Source organism: Mytilus edulis, chromosome 10 (assembly GCF_963676685.1).
Source record: "Mytilus edulis chromosome 10, xbMytEdul2.2, whole genome shotgun sequence".
NCBI classification, from domain to species: Eukaryota; Metazoa; Mollusca; class Bivalvia; order Mytilida; family Mytilidae; genus Mytilus; species Mytilus edulis.
The window spans coordinates 3312924-3340191 of record NC_092353.1 but is presented as its reverse complement, the minus strand read 5'-3'; the positions used below and the strand labels follow the sequence as shown (position 1 = coordinate 3340191).

At 30.9% G+C, this 27268-nt stretch overlaps 1 protein-coding gene across 1 annotated transcript in view; it reads right to left on the bottom strand.

Annotated features, from left to right (window-relative positions):
- LOC139493161 (intermembrane lipid transfer protein VPS13A-like) overlaps nt 1-27268 on the bottom strand; it is a 148245-nt gene that overhangs the window by 76149 nt on the left and 44828 nt on the right. Inside the window, exons 15-35 of the mRNA XM_071281335.1 lie at nt 26085-26179; nt 25507-25643; nt 25289-25380; nt 24223-24338; nt 22628-22771; nt 21966-22042; nt 21186-21264; nt 17697-17784; nt 17260-17383; nt 16889-17042; nt 14248-14389; nt 13509-13566; nt 12162-12430; nt 11387-11428; nt 9281-9354; nt 8319-8461; nt 7676-7830; nt 5176-5286; nt 3840-3943; nt 1315-1359; nt 149-283 (exon numbers count right to left, since the gene is read on the bottom strand). Of these exons, the coding sequence (XP_071137436.1) occupies nt 149-283; nt 1315-1359; nt 3840-3943; nt 5176-5286; nt 7676-7830; nt 8319-8461; nt 9281-9354; nt 11387-11428; nt 12162-12430; nt 13509-13566; nt 14248-14389; nt 16889-17042; nt 17260-17383; nt 17697-17784; nt 21186-21264; nt 21966-22042; nt 22628-22771; nt 24223-24338; nt 25289-25380; nt 25507-25643; nt 26085-26179 (2384 nt within the window). The remainder of the gene's footprint in view (nt 1-148; nt 284-1314; nt 1360-3839; nt 3944-5175; nt 5287-7675; nt 7831-8318; nt 8462-9280; nt 9355-11386; nt 11429-12161; nt 12431-13508; nt 13567-14247; nt 14390-16888; nt 17043-17259; nt 17384-17696; nt 17785-21185; nt 21265-21965; nt 22043-22627; nt 22772-24222; nt 24339-25288; nt 25381-25506; nt 25644-26084; nt 26180-27268) is intronic.

The window sequence follows — 27268 nt, the reverse complement described above, 5'->3', positions numbered from 1 at the left end:
AGTTGAAGGTTCAGAGTCTCACTCTGAATCGACCTTCAGTAATTTCCTAACAGAACTTGCTGATGTTAGACAAAACTCAATCAACTGGAGTATACTTACTGTACATAATTTCTTAGAACTACTGATATAAGCCTTATCTTCAACCTACCACAATACTGTAAAAGAACTTGCTGATACAAGCCAGTTGTAGATGTCCAATCCTAAGTCTCACTCTGTAGTCTAATTTATCACCTATATTATTGTCTTTTTTCACAATTTTGTCTTTATTATTAAACTTTTCAACCTGTAATATAGAAAACAAGAATGTGTCCATAGTACACAGATGCCCCACTCCCACTATCATTTTCTATGATCAGTGGACCGTGAAATTGGGGTCAAAACTTTAATTTGGAATTAAAATTAGAAAGATCATATCATAGGGAACATGTGTACTAAGTTTCAAGTTGATGTAACTTTAACTTCATCAAAAACTACCTTGACCAAAAACTTTAACCTGAACTTTGCACTATCATTTTCTATGTTCAGTGGACCATGAAATTGGGGTCAAAACTATAATTTGGCATTAAAATTAGAAAGATCATATCATGGGGAACATGTGTATTAAGTTTCAAGTTGATTGGACTTCAGCTTCATCAAAAACTACTTCGACCAAAAACTTTAACCGGACGGACGAACGGAGGCACAGACGGACGGACGGACGGACGCACGAACAGAGGCACAGACCAGAAAACATAATGCCCCTCTACTATCATAGGTGGGGCACAAAAATGCTTTTATTCCATAAATATTTTTAAACCACCATGTTGAGAGATGCATAATTTTTTTTTCTCTGAATCTCTAAAAATAAAGAGATATGGTATGCTTGCAAATTTACTACATTTTTTAATATTAATTCCCCAAAATGCCATTTTTAATAACATAACAACAGTATTGTAGCTATATCCCTTCTGAAAAGTCTGTTTAAAGGTTTGGTTAGCTTTTGAGGTGAATGAAAATATTTTTGTACTTTGTATAGAATATTACCTAAAAAGATTAGATGTGAAATATGTGAACGTATAAGATGTCTGCATGTTGATTTATATTTACCAATGATGTCCTTGTACCGATGATAAAATTTAGAAAATGTTTTGACTAGTTTGTGATATTGAAAACCCCGGTGTAATAAATTTTCAGTAATACAGAGATTTCTTTTGCTTATATCAACAAGCAATTCTAACAGGTTCTCCTTATTTTTATCATAACTTCTTAATAGATATAGCATTAATGATTATCTAATCTCATATTATGATCCTCTTGCTTGGCTACTAATATTACCTTTAGGTCAAAGAATGGGTCATCTTCTTTTTCTATTATCAAAATCTGAAAAATTGAAAAAAGATTGTGGAAGTTTTTATAACCTTCACCTTGAAAAAACAATGAAATTTCTGCTTCATTTTAAAACCTTAAATGATATCTTTACATTATAATCTTTATCTGCGATGTAATGTTCTTAAATATTTAATATTCACAATCAATGATATTTTTTTTTGTGAAATCGAGATGAGATACTGTGTTTTTCATTGGGTTTATATCCTTTCAACACTGCTATTGAGTTTTGAAAATAAACCAAATTATTTCTCACTATTGGTATAGTGTCATATTTTAGTATAGTTTTATTCTTTTTTAATTTTATTCAATATCTTTTTGCAATTTACATCAAAGTAACTCAATTAAGATAATATATATACTTTTTATGAAAGCATAACTGGTAAAATTTCTGATCATGGCCTTCTAATTGCTTTCATTAAGATCTAGAACACTCTTTGAAGGTAGATATATTTTGATAGGATATTTAATGTACATGCTGGTATACTGTGGATTCATTATCAAGCGTTGGATACCAATTTTTGTGGATTTGGTGGGTATAGGTTAACCATGAAATGAAAGGCTCAACCATTGACAAATCTTCTATAGGCATACATATGCAAACTTCAGCAAAACAACGAAATTAAATATCCATGAACATGTAAGTTTTTCTTAATCCATGAAAACTGGTACCCACGAAAATAAGCGAATCCACAGTAATTGTACCTACATTTGGATAGAGTATATGTTTGATAGGATATTTAATCATTTGTTAATGCTGGTATAATTCTACCTACATTAGGATAGAGTGTATATTTGATAGGATATATAATATAGGTATAATTCTACCTACATTAGGATACAGTGTATATTTGATAGGATATATAATATAGGTATAATTCTACCTAAATTAGGATACAGTGTATATTTGATAGGATATATAATATAGGTATAATTCTACCTACATTAGGATAGAGTGTATATTTGATAGGATATATAATATAGGTATAATTCTACCTACATTAGGATACAGTGTATATTTGATAGGATATATAATATAGGTATAATTCTACCTACATTAGGATAGAGTGTATATTGATAGTATATATAATATAGGTATAATTCTACCTACATTAGGATAGAGTGTATATTTGATAGGATATATAATATAGGTATAATTCTACCTAAATTAGGATAGAGTGTATATTTGATAGGATATATAATATAGGTATAATTCTACCTACATTAGGATAGAGTGTATATTTGATAGTATATATAATATAGGTATAATTCTACCTACATTAGGATACAGTGTATATTTGATAGTATATATAATATAGGTATAATTCTACCTACATTAGGATACAGTGTATATTTGATAGGATATATAATATAGGTATAATTCTACCTACATTTGATAGGATATATAATATAGGTATAATTCTACCTACATTAGGATAGAGTGTATATTTGATAGGATATATAATATAGGTATAATTCTACCTACATTAGGATAGAGTGTATATTTGATAGGATATATAATATAGGTATAATTCTACCTACATTAGGATACAGTGTATATTTGATAGGATATATAATATAGGTATAATTCTACCTACATTAGGATAGAGTGTATATTGATAGGATATATAATATAGGTATAATTCTACCTACATTAGGATAGAGTGTATATTTGATAGGATATATAATATAGGTATAATTCTACCTACATTAGGATAGAGTGTATATTTGATAGGATATATAATATAGGTATAATTCTACCTACATTAGGATAGAGTGTATATTGATAGTATATATAATATAGGTATAATTCTACCTACATTAGGATAGAGTGTATATTTGATAGGATATATACTATTGGTATAATTCTACCTAAAATAGGATAGAGTGTATATTTGATAGGATATATAATATAGGTATAATTCTACCTACATTAGGATAGAGTGTATATTTGATAGGATATATAATATAGGTATAATTCTACCTACATTTGGATAGAGTGTATATTTGATAGGATATATAATATAGGTATAATTCTACCTACATTAGGATACAGTGTATATTTGATAGGATATATAATATAGGTATAATTCTACCTACATTAGGATAGAGTGTATATTTGATAGGATATATAATATAGGTATAATTCTACCTACATTTGATAGGATATATAATATAGGTATAATTCTACCTACATTAGGATAGAGTGTATATTGATAGGATATATAATATAGGTATAATTCTACCTACATTAGGATAGAGTGTATATTTGATAGTATATATAATATAGGTATAATTCTACCTACATTAAGATAGAGTGTATATTTGATAGGATATATAATATAGGTATAATTCTACCTACATTAGGATAGAGTGTATATTTGATAGGATATATAATATAGGTATAATTCTACCTACATTAGGATAGAGTGTATATTTGATAGGATATATAATATAGGTATAATTCTACCTACATTAGGATACAGTGTATGTCTGTTCAGATCTTTTATGGACATCTCTTTCAGTCTACAGTTAAATACAATCTTCTTATGTCTCATAATCAGCTGACTTTCCATTCCTGTAACAGAATATTCACATAATAAATCAAGTATTAAAAGAATTGAAAAACAAGGATGTGTTCAAAGTACATGGATGCCCCACTCGCACTATCATTTTCCATGTTCAATGGACCGTGAAATTGGGTAAAAAATCTAATTTGCCATCAAAATTAGAAAGATCATACCATAGGGAACATGTGAACTAAGTTTCAAGTTGATTGGACTTCAACTTCATCACAAACTACCTTGACCAAAAACTTTAACCTGAAACCCTCACTTTCATTTTCTATGCTCAGTGGACCGTGAAATTGAGATCAAAAGTCTAATATGGCTTTAAAATTAGAAATATCATATTATAAGGAATGGTGTAATAAGTTTCAAGTTGATTGGAATTCAGCTTCATCCAAAACTACCTTGACCAAAAACTTTAACCTGAAGCAGGACAGACGGATGGATGAGCAGACCAACGAACAAACAGATGAACGAACGAACAGACAGATGGACGCACAGACCAGAAAACATAATGCCTCTCTACTACCGTAGGTCTAATCCTTAAACATAATATTCACATAGTAAATAAAGTATAAAGAATTAAAAGAAAAAGACTAAATCGATTTTCAGGAAATCTTTTCCCATATGTTCCAAGTAGAAATCTATATGTGACTGTTTTATCATTACTATAAGTTTTTTATAAACATTGCATCAAACGTTTATGTAATTTTATAACTTTGAAATAAATTTAGCTGATGAGCTTCAATATGTTAAACCAAATTATTTTAGCCCTTTTTTGTGTTTTGCCATTTTCAACTGATTTCACAGCTACTTCTTTTTCATAGATTTCTTATTTTCTTGATGTAATTATAATAGGGAAGCTCTAAGTTATATATTCAACACAACATATATTCACATAATTATTTTACTTGTGAAAATAAATTGCTGTCTCCAATAACAGATACAGCATAACAAATGAAGCTGAAGTAATGATATTTTGTTATTTTCTAAAGCTCCTTCAAACTAAGCAAGCAAGATATATTTTAATGGTTAACACAATAGAATTAGTAATCTCCTATCCATTTCTTAGAGTAAATGATTAGTAGAAAGTGATGGAAACTTAATATTTGTAAACACAGACAAGGCAATCAGAGAAGACTACCTAATCCATGAGTAAGATTGCATCACAATTCCTACCTTTGAATTCCATCTGAGAGAAATGTTTATCTATATTACAGAATGAGTGTTAATATCTTCCTACCTTTGAATTCCATCTGAGAGAAATGTTTATCTATATTACACAGCTGAAGACTGACATCTTTGATACATGTGACCAGGTGTAATTTGATGGTTGGTCTGTCACTAGAATCAACTGAAATAGTAAATGAATGGGTACAGATAATTGTAGAACTGGGCATGCCCAAAAAGACAAATATTGGACTAATCAGGCATGCACAAGTCATCAAGTTTTATAAGTTCTGAGCACTATTAGTAAAATGCTGCATACATCGTATTACATGATTAATTTTAGTACAAGAGGCTGTCACAACGACAGCAAACCAGATTTATTAATATTTATTTGTGTCCTGGCAATATCACAAGAACCATTACTGATGAATGGTGAAAGTGAAAATCGTCAATATCAAATTTGACCTCCATTTTGTCATCAGTATCAACATCTTAAAATTTGAAAAGCTTATAATATTAGATTGAATGGTTCATGAGTAAATGCAACAACGTGAATGGAAAAGCCATTTCACAATCTTTCAAGAACCATAACTCCTGAACGGTAAAAGTCAAAATCGACATTATTGAACTTGACCTCTAATTTGCCATCAGTAACAACATATAAAAATTTCAAAAGCATTGGTTGAACGGTTCATGAGAAAATGCACGGACACGACTGGAAACACCATTTTTCAATCTTTCAAGAACCATAACTCCTGAACGGTAAAAGTCAAAATCGACATTATTGAACTTGACCTCTAATTTGCCATCAGTAACAACATATAAAAATTTCAAAAGCTTTGGTTGAATGGTTCATGAGAAAATGCAAGGACACGACTGGAAACACCATTTTTCAATCTTTCAAGAACCATAACTCCTGAACGGTAAAAGTCAAAATCGTCATTATTGAACTTGACCTCTATTTTGTCATCAGTAACAACATATTAAAATTTGGGAAGCTTTGGTAAAACAGTTCATGCGTAAATGCACAGACACGACTGGAAACTCCATTTTTCAATCTTTCAAGAACCATAACTCCTGAACGGTAAAAGTCAAAATCGCCATTATTGAACTTGACCTCCATTTTGTCATCAGTAACAACATATTAAAATTTGGGAAGCTTAAGTAGAACAGTTTATGCGTAAATGCACGGACACGACTGGAAACTCCATTTTTCAATCTTTCAAGAACCATAACTCCTGAACGGTAAAAGTCAAAATCGTCATTATTGAACTTGACCTCTATTTTGTCATCAGTAACAACATATTAAAATTTGGGAAGCTTTGGTAAAACAGTTCATGCGTAAATGCACGGACACGACTGGAAACACCATTTTTCAATCTTTCAAGAACCATAACTCCTGAACGGTAAAAGTCAAAATCGTCATTATTGAACTTGACCTTCATTTTGTCATCAGTAACAACATATTAAAATTTGGGAAGCTTAGGTAGAACAGTTCATGCGTAAATGCACGGACACGACTGGAAACTCCATTTTTCAATCTTTCAAGAACCATAACTCCTGAACGGTAAAAGTCAAAATCGCCATTATTAACCTTGACCTTCATTTAGTTGTCGGTAACAACATATTAAAATTTTTAAAGCTTTGGTTGAACGGTTCATGAGTTAATGCACGGACAACATTTGATTGCCGCCCGCCCGACCGCCCGCCTGCCAGCCGTACATCCCCAAATCAATAACCGACATTTTTGTCACAAAAATCCGGTTAAAAATCATTGATATTCTATTGCATAATTTTACAACTTCTTACATGATTATGCTTGGCTTTAATTCAAGTGCACAGTTCAACAAACTTTGGTAAAACTGCGCATTCCATAATTATAAACGAATGCACAGTTTAACAATTGTATGATGGACCTGGTTGTATTCCTTTTTGTGCATCAGCATGCACAGTTTTACAATTGTTTGATGATCTAGGCTTCATTGTTTTACATGCATTTATGAACTGCTCGTTTGTACAATTTCCTGGGGAATCGTGCATAATGTTCAGATCATATGAAAAATGTAAAACAATGCATGCCCAGTTCAACAGACAATTGTACAACTAGGCATGCACAGTTCTACAAAATATTGTGACAAAACATACCTCAAATCAATCAAACCTTACAAGAATGAAAAAAAATCAAAAGTAATAGCAATGTATAAATATTATTCTTATAATTTTTATGTCAATGACTTGCTTCAAAAGAGATTATCAAGCAACAGTATTCAATAAGTAAAAGTAACTGTATTCAGACAAAATCCAGCTAAGTTTAATAATGTCATGAATTTATAAAAGAAAAAGTAAATTGTGTCTCCTTATGGTGTTACATGTATGGAATAAATCTATGTAAAGAAATGTCTGGTAGATTGGTAAGAAATTATAAATTATACACTTCATTCACTTCAGCAAAAATAATTCAATTAAGGTAGAAAAATCAGGTGAGTATTACTCACATCTTATTATAAAAGAAAGAACACAATATATTCAGTCAACAGTCTTGTGATTTAACAACAAATAAATAGCATCCATACCTTCATCAGCCATTCCTTTAAGCATACCAGTGACTTGGTTAATTGAGTTAGACAATCTACTCTCTTGTCTCTGTAGAGGGGGAGGAGCCAGGCGTCTTGTATCAGCTATCCTTAGATTTGGACCAATGTTCACTTTTTCTTCAATTTTTTTTAACCTGTTGAACATCCAAGTATCAGAAGTATTACAAGTGTTACTTATTTTTTTTTATTATTTGTGTTTAATACTGTAGTATGTAATTTCAAATGTTTCAACTTGAAAATAAAAAAATTACAAAAAAAATTATCAGAAGTATTATCCAGAGAAAATAGTACAAAATGATTGTAGATGACAATAAGATGACTTAGTCTACACAAAATTCTGTCTCCAAGCAAATGATATATATGCCTCCAGTGGGGGGAGGTAGTGGCTTCAATCTCTGTTGGGTAAAATCAAAGACTTTTAAATTGGTATTTCCTGCTTCTCTGATAAACATCTAATTTTTAAAAAGGAGTAGGTGTAAATACTGGTTGGCTAGGAGTCAGAACCATGTCTCATAATTTCATTTCTCAGTACTATTGTCAGTTAACATATTTTTCTATTGGACTAAACCATTGTTTACTAAACTTCTCTGAAATTAAGATTTAATAAAATATATCAGTGTACCTTTCTTGCATACTATCAGCAAATTTCTTGAGGGACCCCATGACTGTCTGATCAAATATAACTGACACATTATGGCATGTAAAGCTGGCTGCATTCTCTATGTAATTGTAAACTTTTCCAAAATCAGGACACTTTGGTAAAACCTACATAATATACAATCAGCAATAAATATAACAATAACAGTAGATATAAAGTAAACATGACATTCAGTAATAGTGTGTTTGATTAAAAGGGGTATAGAGTAAAGTTTATAAGACAGCAACCAAATGACAAAAATACCTAAAAGGTATGCAGTAAGTATTTATCTAATTTACATTTATTTATAAAAAAACTTTCAAAAATGAAGTTGACAGCGATTAGTTTATATGTAATTTTGATGTAAATTTGATTATGTGATGTAAATGTTGAATTTAAAATGACAATATTTAAACCTTTGAACTATATAAAAGGTTCCAAGTCAATGAATCATGACTGGAGGTGCAGGGCCAAATAATCTCTATTGAAATGAATCATGACTGGAGGTTCAGGGCCAAATAATCTCTATTGAAATGAATCATGACTGGAGGTGCAGGGCCAAATAATCTCTATTGAAATGAATCATGACTGGAGGTGCAGGGCCAAATAATCTCTATTGAAATAAGAAATGGTAATGCAAATATTACTAACAGCGACGTCACCATGTGTGAGGAAACTTTATCAAGCTGGCTTTCGTCAAGCGTAAATCTGTCTTAGGGAGAGGAAAAGACCAGTAATAGAACAATAAAAAGATAATCAGGTTTTTTTGGTATAAGTATTGTAAAATATCATCCGCTCGACACAATGATTTTTCCCTCGTTTGTTGCGCTCACTTGCCAAAAAGGTGTACATTGTGTTTCATGGCTTATATTTTATGATATCAATTTGTAGAAAACCAGATAATCTATACCAATAACTAAAGGCAATCTGTCCTTAGTTAATATTACCTGTCTATAACTAAAGGTGATTAGTTTTTTATCTGATTCTGTTCTCAGTAATTCTAAGTATGCACCTGAAGCTCCTACAAAGCAGATCACATGACAAAAGCATTAATTAATAATTCCAATCCCAACAACTGTTAATTCATTAATATTTGTTGGATACAAATGTTCTTGGATTCCATGGGTTCAGGGGAACTGCAAATTTAAATGTTCAACAAATTACAAATTTCCTAAAGAAATACATGCTGACTTTGCCATAGCCAAAATATCTACGAAAAGTTTTCCTCAATCCACAAATATTGGTAGCCACGAAAAATAAATAAATTAACAGTAAACAATGACTGAACATGCAAACAAACAGCAAAAACAACACATTCAGATTAATTTGTAAATATTGTAAAAACTTGTGTACATGGCGTAAACTGATGGTAATTTGTGTTTGTATAAATGACAATAGTTTCATTCAAATATTTTAAACAAGGACTATGATTATTTCATATTTTTTTTCTCTGAGAATAATTAAGATGTGTTCTTTTATCAAACAAAGAAGGACATATAGTATACAAAATGTTCCTCTCCAATAAAAATATTCTGAATGGAATAGAATATCATTCCAGCTATTCTAATATCCAATCCCTGGGGGTTGAAAATACAGTTTTGAGAGGGAATTATCATAGTTGAGAAAAATCATATTTCCCAAGAAAGATTACAATATACACAAGTATAAAATCAAGTTCAGTATATAAATATATATATATATTTAATTGTTAACTACTATTGCAATTTTTTTTTATTTTTTTATAATTGTATATTGTATATTTGCATATTCTAAAGTTCTTTGTGAAAAAAACCTTGTAATCCAAATATTAGATGTGAAAAAAAACCTTGCAGAATACATAATTTATAACATATCGAATGTGTAGTACTACATGAAATAGAATTTTCACATGTTGTGTCGTGTGTGCTATTGTTTGTTTGTCCTTTTCATTTTTAGCCATGGCGTTGTCAATTTGTTTTAGATTTATGAGTTTGACTGTCCCTCTGGTATCTTTCTTCCCTCTTTTAAAAATTACAAATAACTGTTCCTGCAGCATGGACCAATTCAACTAGGATTAATATCAAATAAGTATAATTTTATATAATTAACATGTGCTCATGGGCTATAAACAATAAAAGAAAATATATAATGCCAAAAACAACTTTTGGCAAGACAAAACAAATCTCAATTACTGTAAGCAATTTTGATTTAAACCCATCAAGTTATCTTAAATTGCTATTGTTACACTGATGAGTTACAAGAAAATATGTCTACAAATATCATCTTTAATTAAACAATAGCATTTATATTATATAAATATACAAAAACATGACCTGTAAGGAATATGATTATAAGTGATAAGTTTGTTTATAAGTAATATATAAAGTACTTCACTTATGAGGGTGGGTAGTTAGTGTTGATAAACTATTAGTATTTATAAAGTTATATGCAAGCAAATACACCCAAGAAGCACCCCTCTTATCATGCTATGAGAAGTTTCTTTTTCAAGAAACACCAACAAATTTTGAAGTTGCTCCAGAATGTAAAAATCCCTCAGAAGTATGATAAGAGCCAGTTTTTTTACCCTTTAGCTGCAAAAATAGTATTCAAGCCTTCCAAATTACGGTAATTTTATTGATAAATGAATAAATTCATATAATTCAGACGATTCAGATGTCACTATGATCTAGTTAACATAAAATATTTGACCTATAATGGCCTTTTATACACATAATTTTGGTTAATATAGGTATGAGTCAAGGCTGTACCCAAAAGATATTTCACACACATTAACATCTTCAAATAATACATTTTGCTGTAAAATATCTTTTAGCTAGGAAAGCTTTGGTACATACAGAAATATTATTGACAAGATCTGAATATGGGGTTAATTTTGGCAGTTTTGCAATATAAATATAAATACAAATATCTGCCAGACAAATGACTTTTGGTAGAATTCTAATACTTTTTGATTTTCAAAATTAGGGGTCCAAAAAAGTGGCTTTCTCATACCTTCTTCATTTTCAAAAGTGTCTGTAACAAAAGTTAGTAAAATTTCCCAACAGTCTACTTACTGGTCTCCATAGGCACGGAGTCTTTCATTATAACAACTATTCCTAATTATATCATAATAAACAGACATTATATGTTTGTACAATGACTATTGATCTGATAGCTGAGGTCATTGTATCTTTCATTTTGGTTTTAAGTTTATAAAGTATCATTTTCATTTAAAGCATACGAAATTAGTTTTTATTTAAGATTAACAGTAAACTTTAAAGAGCTTTTGATATATTCTATTTGTTTCAAATTTGCTGGTGATTTCCAAGTGTAATACTGGTAGACACAGATAGATCTGAATTCCTTTTAAACTAGGTACTCAGCGAATCCTATACTTCTAATCTGGAGTTTCTGCACAACAATAAAGACTCTGTTACTGTAAACCAACTTATTTTCGCGGATACTTTATTTCGCGTTCTACCCTTTCTTGGCCACTTCGCGGCTATTTTATTTCGCGCTTTTCTTATTTACTTGAAGGAAAGATCTAAGTTTTACATGTTCGCGACAATTTATATTAGCATTGTTTTTCTACTCGCGAAAGTCGCAAAAATAAATAGCTCGCGAAAATAAGTTGGTTTACAGTAATATTCGAAAGGAGAAGATCTCAGAGTGAAATATTTTATCATTAAGTTCAAAATAATGAACAAATCTAAAAATTCTTTTTTAAAACCGATGCTTTAATTATACTTCAAAATAAAATGTGCATTTGTATCTCTCTATCAACATGGAAGTCCCAATACTACATTTATCAAAGTAAAGTTATGTTTCCTATGGTTTATAATAACATACTTTGATGTAATTTGTCAGCCATTTTGAATGCACCAACACTGGCATACATAGCATATCCACAGTCTACTGGTTTCCCATTCTTATCTAGGTACATTGTACTGGCCATGTCAACAATAACAGGATCCAGTCTAAACATCAAGTATTCCTTTCTTTGTTTGGCTTCTTGTAATGATAATTGTATCACAAGTTCTACAATCTGTATACGAATATACATTCTCATTCGGTTGTTGTCTGATAAATAATCTTCAACAGACCGTACAGACAGAAACCTGAAATATAAAGCCCGTCATTGATTAATATACATCCTCATTCGGTTGTTGTCTGATAAATAATCTTCTACAGACCGTACAGGCAGAAACCTGAAATATAAAGTTCATCATTGATTAATATACATCCTCATTCAGTTGTTGTCTGATAAATAATCTTCTACAGACCGTACAGACAGAAACCTGAAATATAAAGTCCGTCATTAATATACATCCTCATTCGGTGGTTGTCTGATAAATAATCTTCAACAGACCGTACAGACAGAAACCTGAAATATAAAGTCTGTCATCAATATACATCCTCATTCGATTGCTGTCTGATAAATAATCTTCAACAGACCGTACAGACAGAAACCTGAAATATAAAGTCCGTCATTAATATACATCCTCATTGGATTGTTGTCTGATAAATAATCTTCAACAGACCGTACAGGCAGAAACCTGAAATATAAAATCCGTCATTAATATACATCCTCATTCGGTTGTTGTCTGATAAATAATCTTCAACAGACCGTACAGGCAGAAACCTGAAATATAAAATTGTCATTAATATACATCCTCATTCAGTTGTTGTTTGATAAATAATCTTCAACAGACCGTACAGGCAGAAACCTGAAATATAAAATTGTCATTAATATACATCCTCATTCAGTTGTTGTTTGATAAATAATCTTCAACAGACCGTACAGGCAGAAACCTGAAATATACAGCCTGTCATAAACATCTTATCTGGAAGATTTTGATTTTTCATTCAAAGGTTTCATGATTAAGTGCCTTTATTTAACCTTTGACAACCAGGAGTCCATTTTACAAAAAACTTGAAGAACAATTTAGTATGCTTAAATAATAGTTGTAAGACTTTTTGTGAAATCCACTCCATCCCTTTTCAAAATCTTAGCTCAAACACAAATTATTTTTTTTAGGGCTAAGCTGAAGCCCTACTCCCAGTGTATGATTTTCTCGATCTGTTGCAGACCCTTTGGTTAGATTGTTGTCTCTTTGATACATTCCCATTTTCATTCTCAATTTTATAGCATGTCCTACAATGACGTTCTCCTTCTGACTTTCCTTAGTAACATACCTATTCCATTTATCATACTCATCTTCTGAATCATCAGACGCAGAGAAAAAATTATCATCTGAAAATACAAAATTATTTGTCAGTTATATTGTCTTTCTTTAATAACAAAAGACAGTTTAGGTATGTTCTTGAGGGTGTTTTAAAAGCATAACATTAAAATTAATTAAAAATCTGTAAGGCCAATGTTAAGTACTGTATATGGACTTTTCCATATGTCCTTTTTGTCTGATTACACAATAATGATTTCACCTTTGCATGGTATGTCTTTAATTGCAATGTTTATTGATTTTATTATTTCCCCGTTTATAAGTGCTGTTCATGTTGTTTGTCTGTAGAGGGGGGTTGGAGGGGTCCTGATCCCCAAATCCCGGGCTTAAAAATACGAAATCCTGAGGTCAAAAATTTAAAGAAATTTAAATCCCGAAATTCCAAAACTTGAAAAAAAGAATTCCTGGATCCTGAAAGGATCAATCGTGAAATCCCGAGCTTAAAAACACCCGGTCCTGAAGTCTAGAAAAAGACCAAAAAATTGTGATATTGCTGCAATGTTATTCAAGTCATTAACTTACACTTTCAAGTATTACCATTTTGTTTGTGATGTTAATATTTTGTAGGCAGTATGATCAAATGAAGATGATAAGGATAATAATATGATGTTATTACCAGCACCCCTTGGATAGTGTGGTCTATAAGCAGGGTTATATCACAAAAGGGAATGACATTTATTTGATTTTAATACCAGCATCCTTGGGATAGTAAGGTCTATCTGCTACAGACTCATCCTCAGGAATAGTAGCTTCTATCACAGTACGACTCAGTATTGTTCTTTTTGCCCTTCTTAGCAATGCTATGTCTGGTTCTAACTGGATGTCTGATGGATCCTAAAAATAGAAATATAAAGTAAAACGGCTTATTCTCATTTCGCCTTAGCTGTCAAAATTTATATAGAAAATTAGTCCCAGTTTGCCTTAGTACAAATTTTCAGGTACACAAGAATTAACTAAGGCGAAATGGGAGCTTCTGTAAACATTGTGATTATGTTATGTTTTGTTTGTATTGCAATTAGTTGATATTTGTTATTTTGATGTCAAATTCTACCATGAAATACTTTTTAAAGGAAAGATATTTTTTTTAATTTTTGGTGTCCCACTTTTTATAGTTGCTCTTTTTTTTTCTGAAAGTGTTTTTTTTTTTTTACTCATGTGTTATATTTTGTAAATAAAGTCTTATTAGAGATGACAAATTGGATATGAACATTTCATATTTTAATGAATAAATAAAGACAAATAGCATACAAGTACAAGGCACTGATATACGCATTTGAATGCTCAAGGTTAATTTAGTTTCCAAGTTTGAGGATGTAAGATGCTGCATCACCATACTGAATAGGGTTCGACGACTTACAGAAAAGAGCGACGATTTACAGAAAAGAACCGAAAAGGACCGAAAAGGACCAAAAAGAACCGAAAAGAACCGAAAAGGATATCAATTTTTTTTGTAATCGAAGGAAATAAGCAAATTGCAAATCATTGAAAACCTTATACTGTGAGAGGACTAATTTTAACTCACATGTATGTGAAAAATTACAGGTAGGGTTGGATGCCTATTTTATAGAATAGAAAAATAGAAAAGATTTTTTTTTATTCACCAAATAAGGGCCCCTAGGAGGGCATATAGCCATACAAACAATATATATATAATATGCAATACACAGACAATAGATATGTAATATGAGTAATGAAAAAATACTACAGGAAACACGCAACAAAATAATAGCAATATACTCTAATAATTCAATAATACTAGTGTTGACATTGACTTATGCGCTCCAGGTTTATTAGTGTATTTTACCTATAAAAAGATAAACAATTTTCTAAATATTTACCTTAACAAGGACTGTTGGCAGTCAAAACTTTAACACTATAAAAAATCCATGTATATATACATGGTTTTAACTTTATTTAATAAATATATATGTATTCCTTTTCGGTTCTTTTCGGTCCATTTTCGGTTCTTTTTGGTCCTTTTCGGTTCTTTTCTGTAAATCGTCGCTCTTTTCTGTAAATCGTTGGACCGTACTGAATATAGTCATTTGTATCTTTGTGTAGGGTTTCCTTTAAAGTGGTGAATCTTTCTTCTATTTATCTATACTTCTTTGATTTTCCTCTCATCTTGCCACCTGCTGCACCCTGTACTTTCTTTGCCTCGTAAGCTGCTTGCTCTTTCTTGAACACATTGATAATTTAAAATATGTTTGGATGTGCTGTTTTGGCTCTCTTTTTGAGCTTGTTATGCCAGCTCTCTAAATGCTTATTTGTCCTGGGTCCTTCTGTCTGGTGGTGGTTCCAGATTTGTTGTGGGTATCTGCCCTCTCTTCATATCACAATTATACGTTATCTTGGTGCAGGCATTAGTCTGTGGTGCGTTTTCCAAGGTGTGTATTCTTGGTTAAGTATTTGGTAAACGTGATTGCAGTTTTGTCTGGTAGAGTGCTTATCTACTACTTTCGAATGAAGGCAGTTTTGTGCAGTCTCAGTGGTCTGTGCATCTCATGATAAACTAATCATTAGTAATTTGTTCAAATCTTGAAGAAGTCAAGTCATTGAATACCATGGATTTTGCTTAATACATATAATTAGCACAGTTTTGAAGATTTTTTAATATTTATTTTATTAAAGTTTCTGTTATGCAATTAAACAAGTCTGTGGGAAAATATGTGGGTTTTATTTCTATTAAACTTTTTGTGTTGCAAAATGTAAAGGATAATTACAATATTTTGATTTTTCTAACTGCATGAATTAAAAAAAGTTGCAACTTTTATTAAATATGAAACAAACAATATTTCAAGAGAAGCAACTTTCCAACTACATTTTTTTTATTGTAGATTTTTCCTGATTTCACAACTTTTGAAATCATAAAAATTGTCACTTTTATTAAAGATAATAATTCAAGAGAAACAATTCCCTAATTACATGTTGTTCAAATTGTTATAAAAGCACAAAGATTTAATTTGTTTATTTAACATTTTTATCTAAATTCACATTTCGCCTTAGTTCAATTCCCATCTGGCCTTAGTATATTTTTTACCTTTTTTACCTGGAATTCACAGCTAAGGCGAAATGAGAACACACCAGTAAAACTGAGTATATCATGAACAATGTGATCAATTCTATATATATAATATACATGACATACTAAATCTGTCCTCAATAAGGTTATTAATTCTAAAAATAGAATTATACATGACTAACAGAATCTGTGCATAATAAGGTAATACATCCTAATATAGAATGACCAATGCATATGGTAATCTAAATATATCCCAAATAATTAGATCAATTCAAAATATGAACAAATTAATTTCAAATTTATTAACTTACCAGTTTAGGTGGAACAGTCCCCACAGAATCCATTTGATCTTCTAAAGCTATAATCTTTGGTTTAGGGAAGTGGAATACAAACATGTACAGTATCAACAACTGTTCATCTGTCACGGTCAATGTCAAGGAATGGAGCTTTATATCAAACTTGTGGCTGGAAGATAATTATAAAGATAAATGTGAAAATAAAGTGTTATTAAATTAAAAAGGCCACAACGCAAAAATTGGTTTGTATACTTTTAATATATATTCACTTTATGAATGATTTTGATTCTCTGCCATTACAAATATTTGCAGAAGGACAATGTTTGAATGACAAAATGTGCAGACTTGAAGGCTTTATCTGTTAAAATTGTAGTAAAATTACGTACTGTGGATGGTTATAATTATCGGCCATACTGGTTTTGTAGAAGGCTATGTCTAATGAAGAGTTTGGTAAGATGTGGTACTTGGACTGTGATTTATCCATTGTCAATGGTAGGTGCCAATCCTCATCTGAAAATTAAGAGAGAAGTATAAAATATACTGAGGTAGCACTGTGGAACCTGTCCAAATCAATCTCCATCAGGACTGTAATTTTTGTCATTCCATTTTTTCAGTTTTAATTACTGAAGACCTTGTTGTATGCCCTTGAACAAGAACCATGTCTAGCTAAAGACAGGTTCCAATTTATTTGAATCTATTTTGATTAAAGCATCCAATAACTGAATAAAAGTTTCTGAACAGATAATTTCTAAAAAAAAAATTTGAATAAACATAAGCAATTTTAAACACTATAAGTTTTTAGGGATAGTAAAAATACACTTACTAGAATCAGCCACTAAGATTTCTACTTCAGTAATTGTCACTAAAAACTTGTCATACAATTTCTCATGGAGTTCCTCTGTTGATGGATTCTATAAGTTTAAACAACAGTAAATTAACAGTCTCAGGATACCAATCGTTCACACAATTGTATTATCTTAAAAAGTCTGAAATTTGTATAAACATAAAAAATCTGCAACTCATACAATCTTTAATTGAGTTAAGTTATCTCCATTGAAATTGTATAGTGTGTCTTTCTATATGTTATGATGTTACACTATTGATTCAGATGAGGATTAAGGTTTGGTACCATTAAAACGTTTAAACCTGCTGCAATTGTTTATACCTGTCCTAAATCAGGAATCCCATGTCTAGTAATTGTCGTTTGTTGATGTGGCTTACAAGTGTTTCTTGTTTTTCATTTTTGGGGAAAGACGGCTTCAAGCCGTCAATTCCCTAATGGGTTGGCCAGAGTATCATTCCCTCACGTCAATCATTTTGTTTTGATAGTTTGGAAACCCCCTCAAAATGTCATACTGAAATTGATGACAAGGAGAACAGATTGACTTTAAATACATTTTTTACACATTTCCCTTCTGTTTCTCATGAAATTATCGTATATTGAGCTTTCCCTTACACTATATACGTTTCTTTTACAGTCCGGAAAAATCAGTATTACGAAATATTCTAAATATATCTAACCTAGTGACGTCATTGTTAGAATGCCACACTACACAGGGATATCCTTTATTCATTATAAAAATCATTCACAGTACTTGTATACTAATTTAAAATCCGTATTTGTTAAATATAAACCTAATGATGTTTGCTGTAGTGAAGATGATTCACACACCAACATGAAATGCTTGAATCTGAGGCTATAATCAGATAATATGTAGGTCAACTTTCGCGGTAAACAGTGTCAATGGGGATACATGAGATTGGGGAGAGAAACGGCAGTTTTCATTGTTTCTGTAAAGTTCTGTTTTTAGAATCTTCCTCCAATTCAGGAGCACCTCAATTGATGAGTAATTTTACAATAAAATCAAAGTAAATGTTTCTGAACATTTAAAATGTGACATTTAGTATATGAAAAGTAGTCTTCTATATAAAAAAAAATGTGTACCAGCATAATTATTGGAATGGTTAAAAAAAAAAAAAAAAAAAAAAAAAAATGTTGCTTTTTGTAGTTTATACCTATTGAGATTGGGGAGAGCAACTGCAGTTTTCATTCTTTCTGTAAAGTAATGTTTTTAGAATCTTTCTCCAATTAAGGAGCACCTCAATTGATGAGTAATTACCCACTAAAATGAAAGTTAATGTATATGAACACTAAAAATGTCACATTAAGTATATATATGATAAGTAGTCATCAATTAAAAAATAATTTTGTGTACCAACATAATTATTGTAGTGGTCATTTTTTTCTCATTTTTTTTTTTAAATATTGCTTTTTGTAGTTTAAAGCTATTTATTCATGAATTTTACAGATATATCAAAATGTGGGATCTGGAAACAAACTTCACACAGCTTTTTAGCTCACCTGGCCTAAAAGGCCATGTGAGCTTTTCTCATCACTTGGTGTCCGTCGTCGTCGTCGTCGTCGTCGTCGTTAACAATTTTTCAAACATCTTCTCCTCTGATACTACTGAATGGATTTGAATGAAACTTAGCATGATTGTTCCTTAGAGTATCCTGCACAAAGTGTGTGCTTCGATTTTTGATCCGTCAAAAAACATGGCCGCCGTTACTTAAAATAGAACATAGGGGTCAAATGCAGTTTTTGGCTTGTATCTCAAAAACGAAAGCATTTAGAGCAAATCTGATTGGGGTAAAAATGTTCATTAGGTCAAGATCTATCAGCCCTGAAATTTTCAGATGAATCAAACAAACCATTGTTGGGTTGCTGCCACTTAATTGGTAATTTTAAGGAAATTTTGCAGTTTTTGGTCATTATCTTGAATATTATTATAGATACAGATAAACTGTAAATAGCAAAAATGTTAAGCAAAGTAAGATCTACAAATAAGTCAATTTGACCAAAATTGTCAATTGACCTCTTAAGGAGTTATTGCCCTTTAAAGACTTTTTTCACAATTTGTTCATCATGTTGACTTACTTTAAAAAATCTTCTCCTTTGAAACTGCTGTATCAATTTCAGCCAAACTTAGGCTAAATGAGTTTAAGAGTTTCAGAGTATCTAGTGTAAATTTTATATTTCATTTCCTTGTATGTCAAGAAACATAGCTCCTATGGCTAAAATAGAACATAGGAGAAAATGATTTTTTTTTTGCTTTTGAAGAAAATAGGACGATTCAAAGAACATTTAAATAAATTGAAAAGCCAAAATAATCATTGATATGAGATTAAACCAAAAAAATTCAGGTGAGCGATTCAGGCTCTTGAGAGCCTCTTGTATATCAATCATATTTGATTTTATAAGTACATGTATCCCTGTGATGAGAGTTGTAACTGGGAACTTTATCAATGGAAAATTAAAACTGAATAGATTTTTCAGTCCTCACTTTCTTGAGAATATTGTTACAAAAAATTGAGAATAGTCTTAGCATGATGTTCAGTTGTACATAATTAAAATTTTAAAATATAATGTAGTTGTTGTTAAATTCAATTGAATTTTAGATAATTAACTCCCAACTTATAATAAATCAAATGTTTTGATTTAGAAGGTGCAGAGCTCATTGGTCCAAATTGTCTCTATGATGAATTCTTGACTAAGGAAATGAAATAACAATAAACAACAATTAGTTTCATTATTGTCAGCCTTTCTATATGTTCTAGCTGTTCTTTTGCTCATTCTTTCTATGTAGACTATCAAAAGATACCCCCCTATAAATTGGAACATTGGCCGTCTTTTCCCTTCAGAGCTCTTCAGCTCTTTGATTATATAGATTAGACCGGGACATTTTCCTGTTTGAATGATTTTACATTAGTAATTTTTTGGGGCCCTTCATAGCTTGTTGTTCGATGTGAACCAGGTCTCCTTGTTGAAGAACGTACTTAGACCTATAATGATAATTTTTATAAATTATGACTTGGATGGAAAGTTGTCTCATTGGCACCCATGCCACATCTTCTTATATCTAATCATAAAAAGTCTGCAATTTGTATAATCATATAAGAATTTTCAATTAATGTAACCTCAGGAATTATGTAGATTATTTTAAAATGGACACTAATGCAAAATTAATAATTGCAATTTCAGGAGAATCTATATACTAATGTATATAGATATAGGAAGATGTGGTATGAGTGCCAATTAGACAACTTTCCATCCAATTTATAAAAGTAAACTATTATAGGTATGTATGTATCAGATACCTGAATGTTCAGTTGAATCATTCCTTGCAATAATTTAAAGTATCTGTACATCATAGATTTTCTTGTACTTATGGGTTTTTCAAAGCTGTTTTTTTTTTAAATGTCAAAAAACTTGAAATAATGCTGACTTTAGTAGTAACTATAGTAAATGTACCTCTAGTGTTTTGTCTTTGTCCTGTAAATCACTCCTTACAGTAAATGTTCCCAGATCTATAACCAATACATGACCTTCCCTGCAAAACAAAATTGATTACACATTCAACAGACTTAACAAAAAAAAAAATTATAAATAAGTTTCTTGGATAGGACTAATTGCTATCGTCAAAATTTCTTAAATTTTTGATAAATTTTAGCATTACTTTTCAATGAAAAACAAAATGATAAATTTCAGCATGAAGACCCATTTTATTTTCAATTCTTTTCAGTAGATAAAAGCAGCTATTAACTTACATAACAAGAATGTGCCATAGTACACGGATGGCCCACTCACACTATTATTTTCTATGTTCAGAGGACTGTGATATTGGGGTAAAAATTCTAATTTGGCATTAAAATTAAAAAGATCATATCATAGGGAACATGTTTAAGTGTCAAGTTAATTGGACTTCAACTTCATCAAAAACTAACTTGACTAAAAATTTTAACCAGAAGTGGGACAGACGGATGGACAAACAGACAATTGGACGCACAGACCAGAAAAGATAATGCCCATAAATGGGGCATAATAAAAGGGGCATAAAAAAGATGCTTGATTTCACAACACCTGGGTATTGTTATCTGAAATTGGAAACTCAATATTTTTGTAAAACAAGTAACACTAATTAGGTTTAGAAAAATTGAATATAGGGAGGTTTGAAAAATTCACAAGAGCAAAAGTTCAAAAAGGTCACAGATTTTTCACTTTTCTTCACTCACAGGACTTAAACATATTTACCTTTCACTATCACTTAGTGTTCCTGTTTGTGGAATGACAATATATGGTGATTTCATGTGGACAGAAATATGGAATGTCTGAAAAACAAAATGATGTTGGTATAAATATGATAATGAAATAAGCTTAATACACACAACAAAAAGTAAAAACATTATCAATATTTATACAGAGATTTTAAACCATAGTTTTGTTTATAATACAAAAGGATGTTTATCTATAGAGATGTTAAAAAATGTTCCAGACTTTAACAGGTCAGTGGCGGACCCCGAGAGGGGGTTCTGGGGGTTGGAACCCCCCATTTTTCTTGATGATCAATGCATATGAATGGGGACATATAGTTGACACCCCCCTTTAATCCTGGATTGGGAACCCCCATTTTAAAGATGGCTGAATCTGCCCCTGCAGTTGCCAGATAGTTTGAACTTCAATCACTGTATATGTAGATCTTAGTTTAATTCTGTTGAAAATGTACAGTATCTGTATCTAACCCTTACCTAGAAACACCCATTACATAATCTTGACCATATGTGCACCCTAATACAAAAATATAGGGACATCTTGAGAAAAAAAGAAAGCCATCAATTTATGTAATATTGCACACAATAAGTGTCTATGAGCTATTTTTGTTGACAAATTTTTCAAATTCTCTTTTGATAACTTACAGATTTTTGTTCTATTGCATAAAGGAGTGTATCTCTGCTGTATTCCACAAATCCTCTCAGTTTAGACATGGCTATTTCATTCAAGTCTACCTCACTTTTCTCATCTGGCATTTGGAAGAATGATAAAACTTGTGTCACAGCATGCTGAAATAAAAAGAGCAATCAAATAGCATTAAGGAATAATCAAAACATAAATAACGAAAAAATTTCAAGTGTCAAAACTTAGTCTCAACTAGTCAAAACATAGATCTTTGGCTTACAGATATATATTTGGATATTTGTCTGATGATATTTTTATGGTAATGTTGTTATCAAAGACATGATATTAATTTTGGTCTTTTATTTTCTCAATATCAAACAAGATTGTTGTGTTATATACAGTCGACTCTCGTTATCTCGAAGTCAGTCGGACCAGAGAATTATTTCGAGATACATGTAGTTCGACTCAAACGAAAACCGGAAGTTTGACAGACCAAGGGACACAACTCTTGCTTAGCTTGGTAAAGCAAAAATAAATCCGGATGAATATAGGAAGAGGATCAATATTCTGGTATCAGATCGACGGTCTTTCATTATTATAATAAAATTTTTAAAACTTATTCAATTGTTTCAGTTACAACTTTTTCCTATGGCCTTTATCCGAGAGAGTAGTTTCCAATCGATCTTGTAGTAATTTAGGTCGTTAAAATTTGACAAAATTGTTTATTCTCGATACAAGAGATTTTAGAAAATTGAGATTTCTCTTAATTTTGTTTCATCTCTTTTTTTTTTCAATAGAAAATACAACAAGATAAAAGACGCCGATTTGAGAAGTTTTTAGGTGATCATCAATGGAAGTCTTAATCCTCACTTTATACACACCCAAGCTCATTAGTGTAAATCACGATTAATTGTTTTGTTAACATTTTAAATACTTTGTCATAAACATTAACAATGTATCACTAATTATCTATGAAAATTCTATAAAAGAAAATCTCAGGTAAACACTCGTGGAAATAGCATGTCATAAATCAATACAGTGGTCAGTGAATGGAAATTTAATTACACATGTATTGTCAGATTAACTCTTTAATCCATGTAAATCCCGGAGGTCATGTTTTGACATATGTGTATTAGTTCGAGATAAATTATGAATTTAGAATGTTTTTGTTAACCTTGGGACTGTAAATTTAGTTAGACTCAACCGAAATTTCGACTCATCCAATTTTGACTCTGACATCAGGAGTCTAAATACATACATTTATATGGAACAAAGTTGGGGACCACGTGAAAACTTCAACTCATCCGAAATTTTGAGTCAACCGGGTTCGAGACAACGAGAGTTAACTGTATATATCTATTACAATTTCTATTTCAATGTTTTTCTCCATTAGGCCTATTTGTCTCTTATTCAAATTTGGCATATATATATTTTTTTAATTTGAAGTTTTCAAAGCTTTTCAAATTTGTTATTGAATATACTTCGAACTGTTTTGATTCCTGTATCACTGATGAATAGATAGTACCAGTAGATGAAATGCATGCCAACTGGTCTATTATAGTCTAGTATCTTTAATAGAATTTTTAAACTATCTTCCAATTAATTTTTAACAAACCTGATCATAAAATATTTCTACAGGTCTAACATTCAGGATGAGGGCTTGGTCAGCTTTATATACATAAGGCAGTGGGTTTAAGTAGTAGTCCAACATAAACATCTGTTTATCTGTAGCTATAAATATACACACATTTATAGGTTAAAATTAAAACAGGGTGTATTCTTCTTCTGATGATATCATAATTAACAATTTGACATACTCATAGTATCAGTCTCAACATGAAAGTAACAATCAACTAAATCAAAAGGCACTGTGAAGGAAACCCCTGAAATAATTTGGATAACAAAAAATAAAAAAATACATTGCACCATTACATTATTTGGTTAAGATATTGACATTGTTTGTAGTTGATTCAACACCAATTCTAGACAAAGGAAGATAATTCCAAATTAAAGATGATTTCAACAATGACATCATTTACATTTTAAAAACAGATATTAGATTCCTACACCTTGCAAAAGTTATTTAATTTTCTTGACAAGTATAAAATAATTGTATGCCTTGAATATCTGAGCTTTTATTACATTGATAAATTTCTGGAAATGTTCATGGATAGAATGTATAGAATTTTATGATCAATACACTATATTTTGTGTATCAAAAAAGGTAGTGATCAGCCTTGGAACATTTAAATATCAAGTCAGTCCTATAAGGTTTTCATTGTATATCATGCAATCTTTACCTAAAAATAATCCAATAATGAGCTGCTCATTGTTGAAGGCCGTACGGTGACCTATAGTTGTTAATTTCTGTGTCATTTTGGTCTTTTGTGGATAGTTGTCTCATTGGCAATCATACCACATCTTCTTTTTTATATAGAAGAAATGGATAAATTTATGACAAATTACATGATGGCTAATCTAATGATGAGATCAGTTTATTCATTTAATACCTTTTTAAACTGTTAGTTATTTTGACATTGAGTTATTGTGTTGACCCTTGTTTTATGTAGGAGACCATACGTTGACCTAATGATGTTATTTTTTTCTTGCTAGGTTGCTGCTTCCTTAAACCTGATATCTGTTTTATTTTTACACTACTGTTTAGATATTGATGAACTTACTATAAAGTCCTCCATTAGAAGTCAGGATTGTGAAAGGTTTAAATCCAAGTGTGGCGCCCTCTATCTTGAATCCCTCTGTTTTACTCAGAATTCTGAAATTAGACAATATATAATTTTAGATTTTAAACACAAATTTATTGATCTAGATCTCAATGCCAAAATACAACAATAGTCAGTGTTTATAGGAAACCAAGCCCCTGTTGTTTATGCATACATACCTTACTCCTTTCCCTTCAGGTCTGTTCTCGTATGACGTCAACATCTCACAAAGTGAAGCCTTCAGGATAGTTTTCCTCTTACTAGTCAGTGTAACATCAAACTGTTTGATTTCTAACTGTATTTTGTAAGCTATGTACTACAAAATAAAATGATAAGACATTTTTACTAATTACTTAAGAAATAAAAGTGTATATACAAAAATAAACTGGTCCAATTCTGTGTTCAAAATCTACTTGTATTCATTTTTTTTAGGATGGTGTGTAGAATGGAGCATAAAAAGATGTCTGATTTGGATTTTTTTTTATACTTACCCTTCACCAGCTTTTGTTAATTTTACATATGATTGTTGTACTTTCTACTTTGACATTTTAAAATAATTTTGTTCAACCAGCTATCTAATTTCTATGGTCGTTATATTTTTAATTTTGTAAGTGGCATAATCATTTCTCTAATTGAAAAATGTGGCACACTAAGAAGAAAATTGCTTGTACATCATTGTTAGGACTTAAATAAAAAAATTTGAATCCCCACCTCTACTTGAAATTACAAAATCATCACAATTCTAGTGAATATTTACATCGTCAGGTAATTTCTGTTGGTCTGCTTCCTCTTTATAACCAATCTTATCATACAATTCTTTCTTTTCCACTTCAGACAGTTCTCCCCATATTCCTGTAAATATTATATTGTCAACATTTTATAAATTTGCCAGTCTCACCTGGTGCTTTGTAACACAAATATAAATTCCACAACTGCAACAAGTGCATTACAATATTTCTCCACTCGAGACACTTAAGTTTTAATATTTAAGGTAACACGATACCGAATGACGTTACGCCATGAGTTATCGTTCCTGACGTTATCGAATAACGTTCACACATATAAGCCAATGCAGCGGGTTTTGTGTGACATTTTTAACGGTAACTTTCCCTAGATGCAGAGTGCCGAGAGTTTTGATGCAATACGGTTATTTGACATAGATTGTTTTATCGTTTTCCGGCAATTATTCTGCTCATTGTTAATCTTTAAAAAGTATTACTTTACTTTTTAAATATTCTGTTTCTTTGATATTTAAGCATCTGCACGCTTTATCTATATATTTTCTTATGCATAACAGACACAGTTTTATCACTTTATTTTTATTCTTGGTATAGATATATGAAGATGTGGTGTGAGTGCCAATGAGACAACTCTGCATCCAAATAACAATTTATAAAAGTAAACCTTGGTTTATTTTTGCAATAAGCACTTATTCATGATTCACGCCGTATCCCCATGAAATTTTGTTTTGAAAGTAGAAATCTAATTTATAGAAACTTATGATTATGTGTGAAAAAAACGGGGAATTCTACAACTATTAATACGTTTTAAAATGGTCATCAAAAACACCGCTCGGACAAAATGGAAATTTATTTGGATGAGAATACGGATATAATTAGGGTGAAAAGCACAATACAAGCAGACGTTGAAAATCATACAGAAAATAGTTTGTTTGTATGGAATGTAAAAAAGTGGTTATTTAGCCGAATAACTTTTCCTGTGTTCCATGTGTAAATAGTCTCTGAATATTTTAAAATACAGTGCCAGCTTTATAATCGTATAAACCAGGTCTACTCAGGACGGACAGCAACATCGGAATGAAGCATTAGAAAGTTAACGAAGGTTGAGTAATACATGGACACTTGATTCGGCAGAAATAAAATAACAAAATTCAGGTTCCGTTACAGTCTGAATAAAGCAAGCCCAGAGTATCCACTTGCG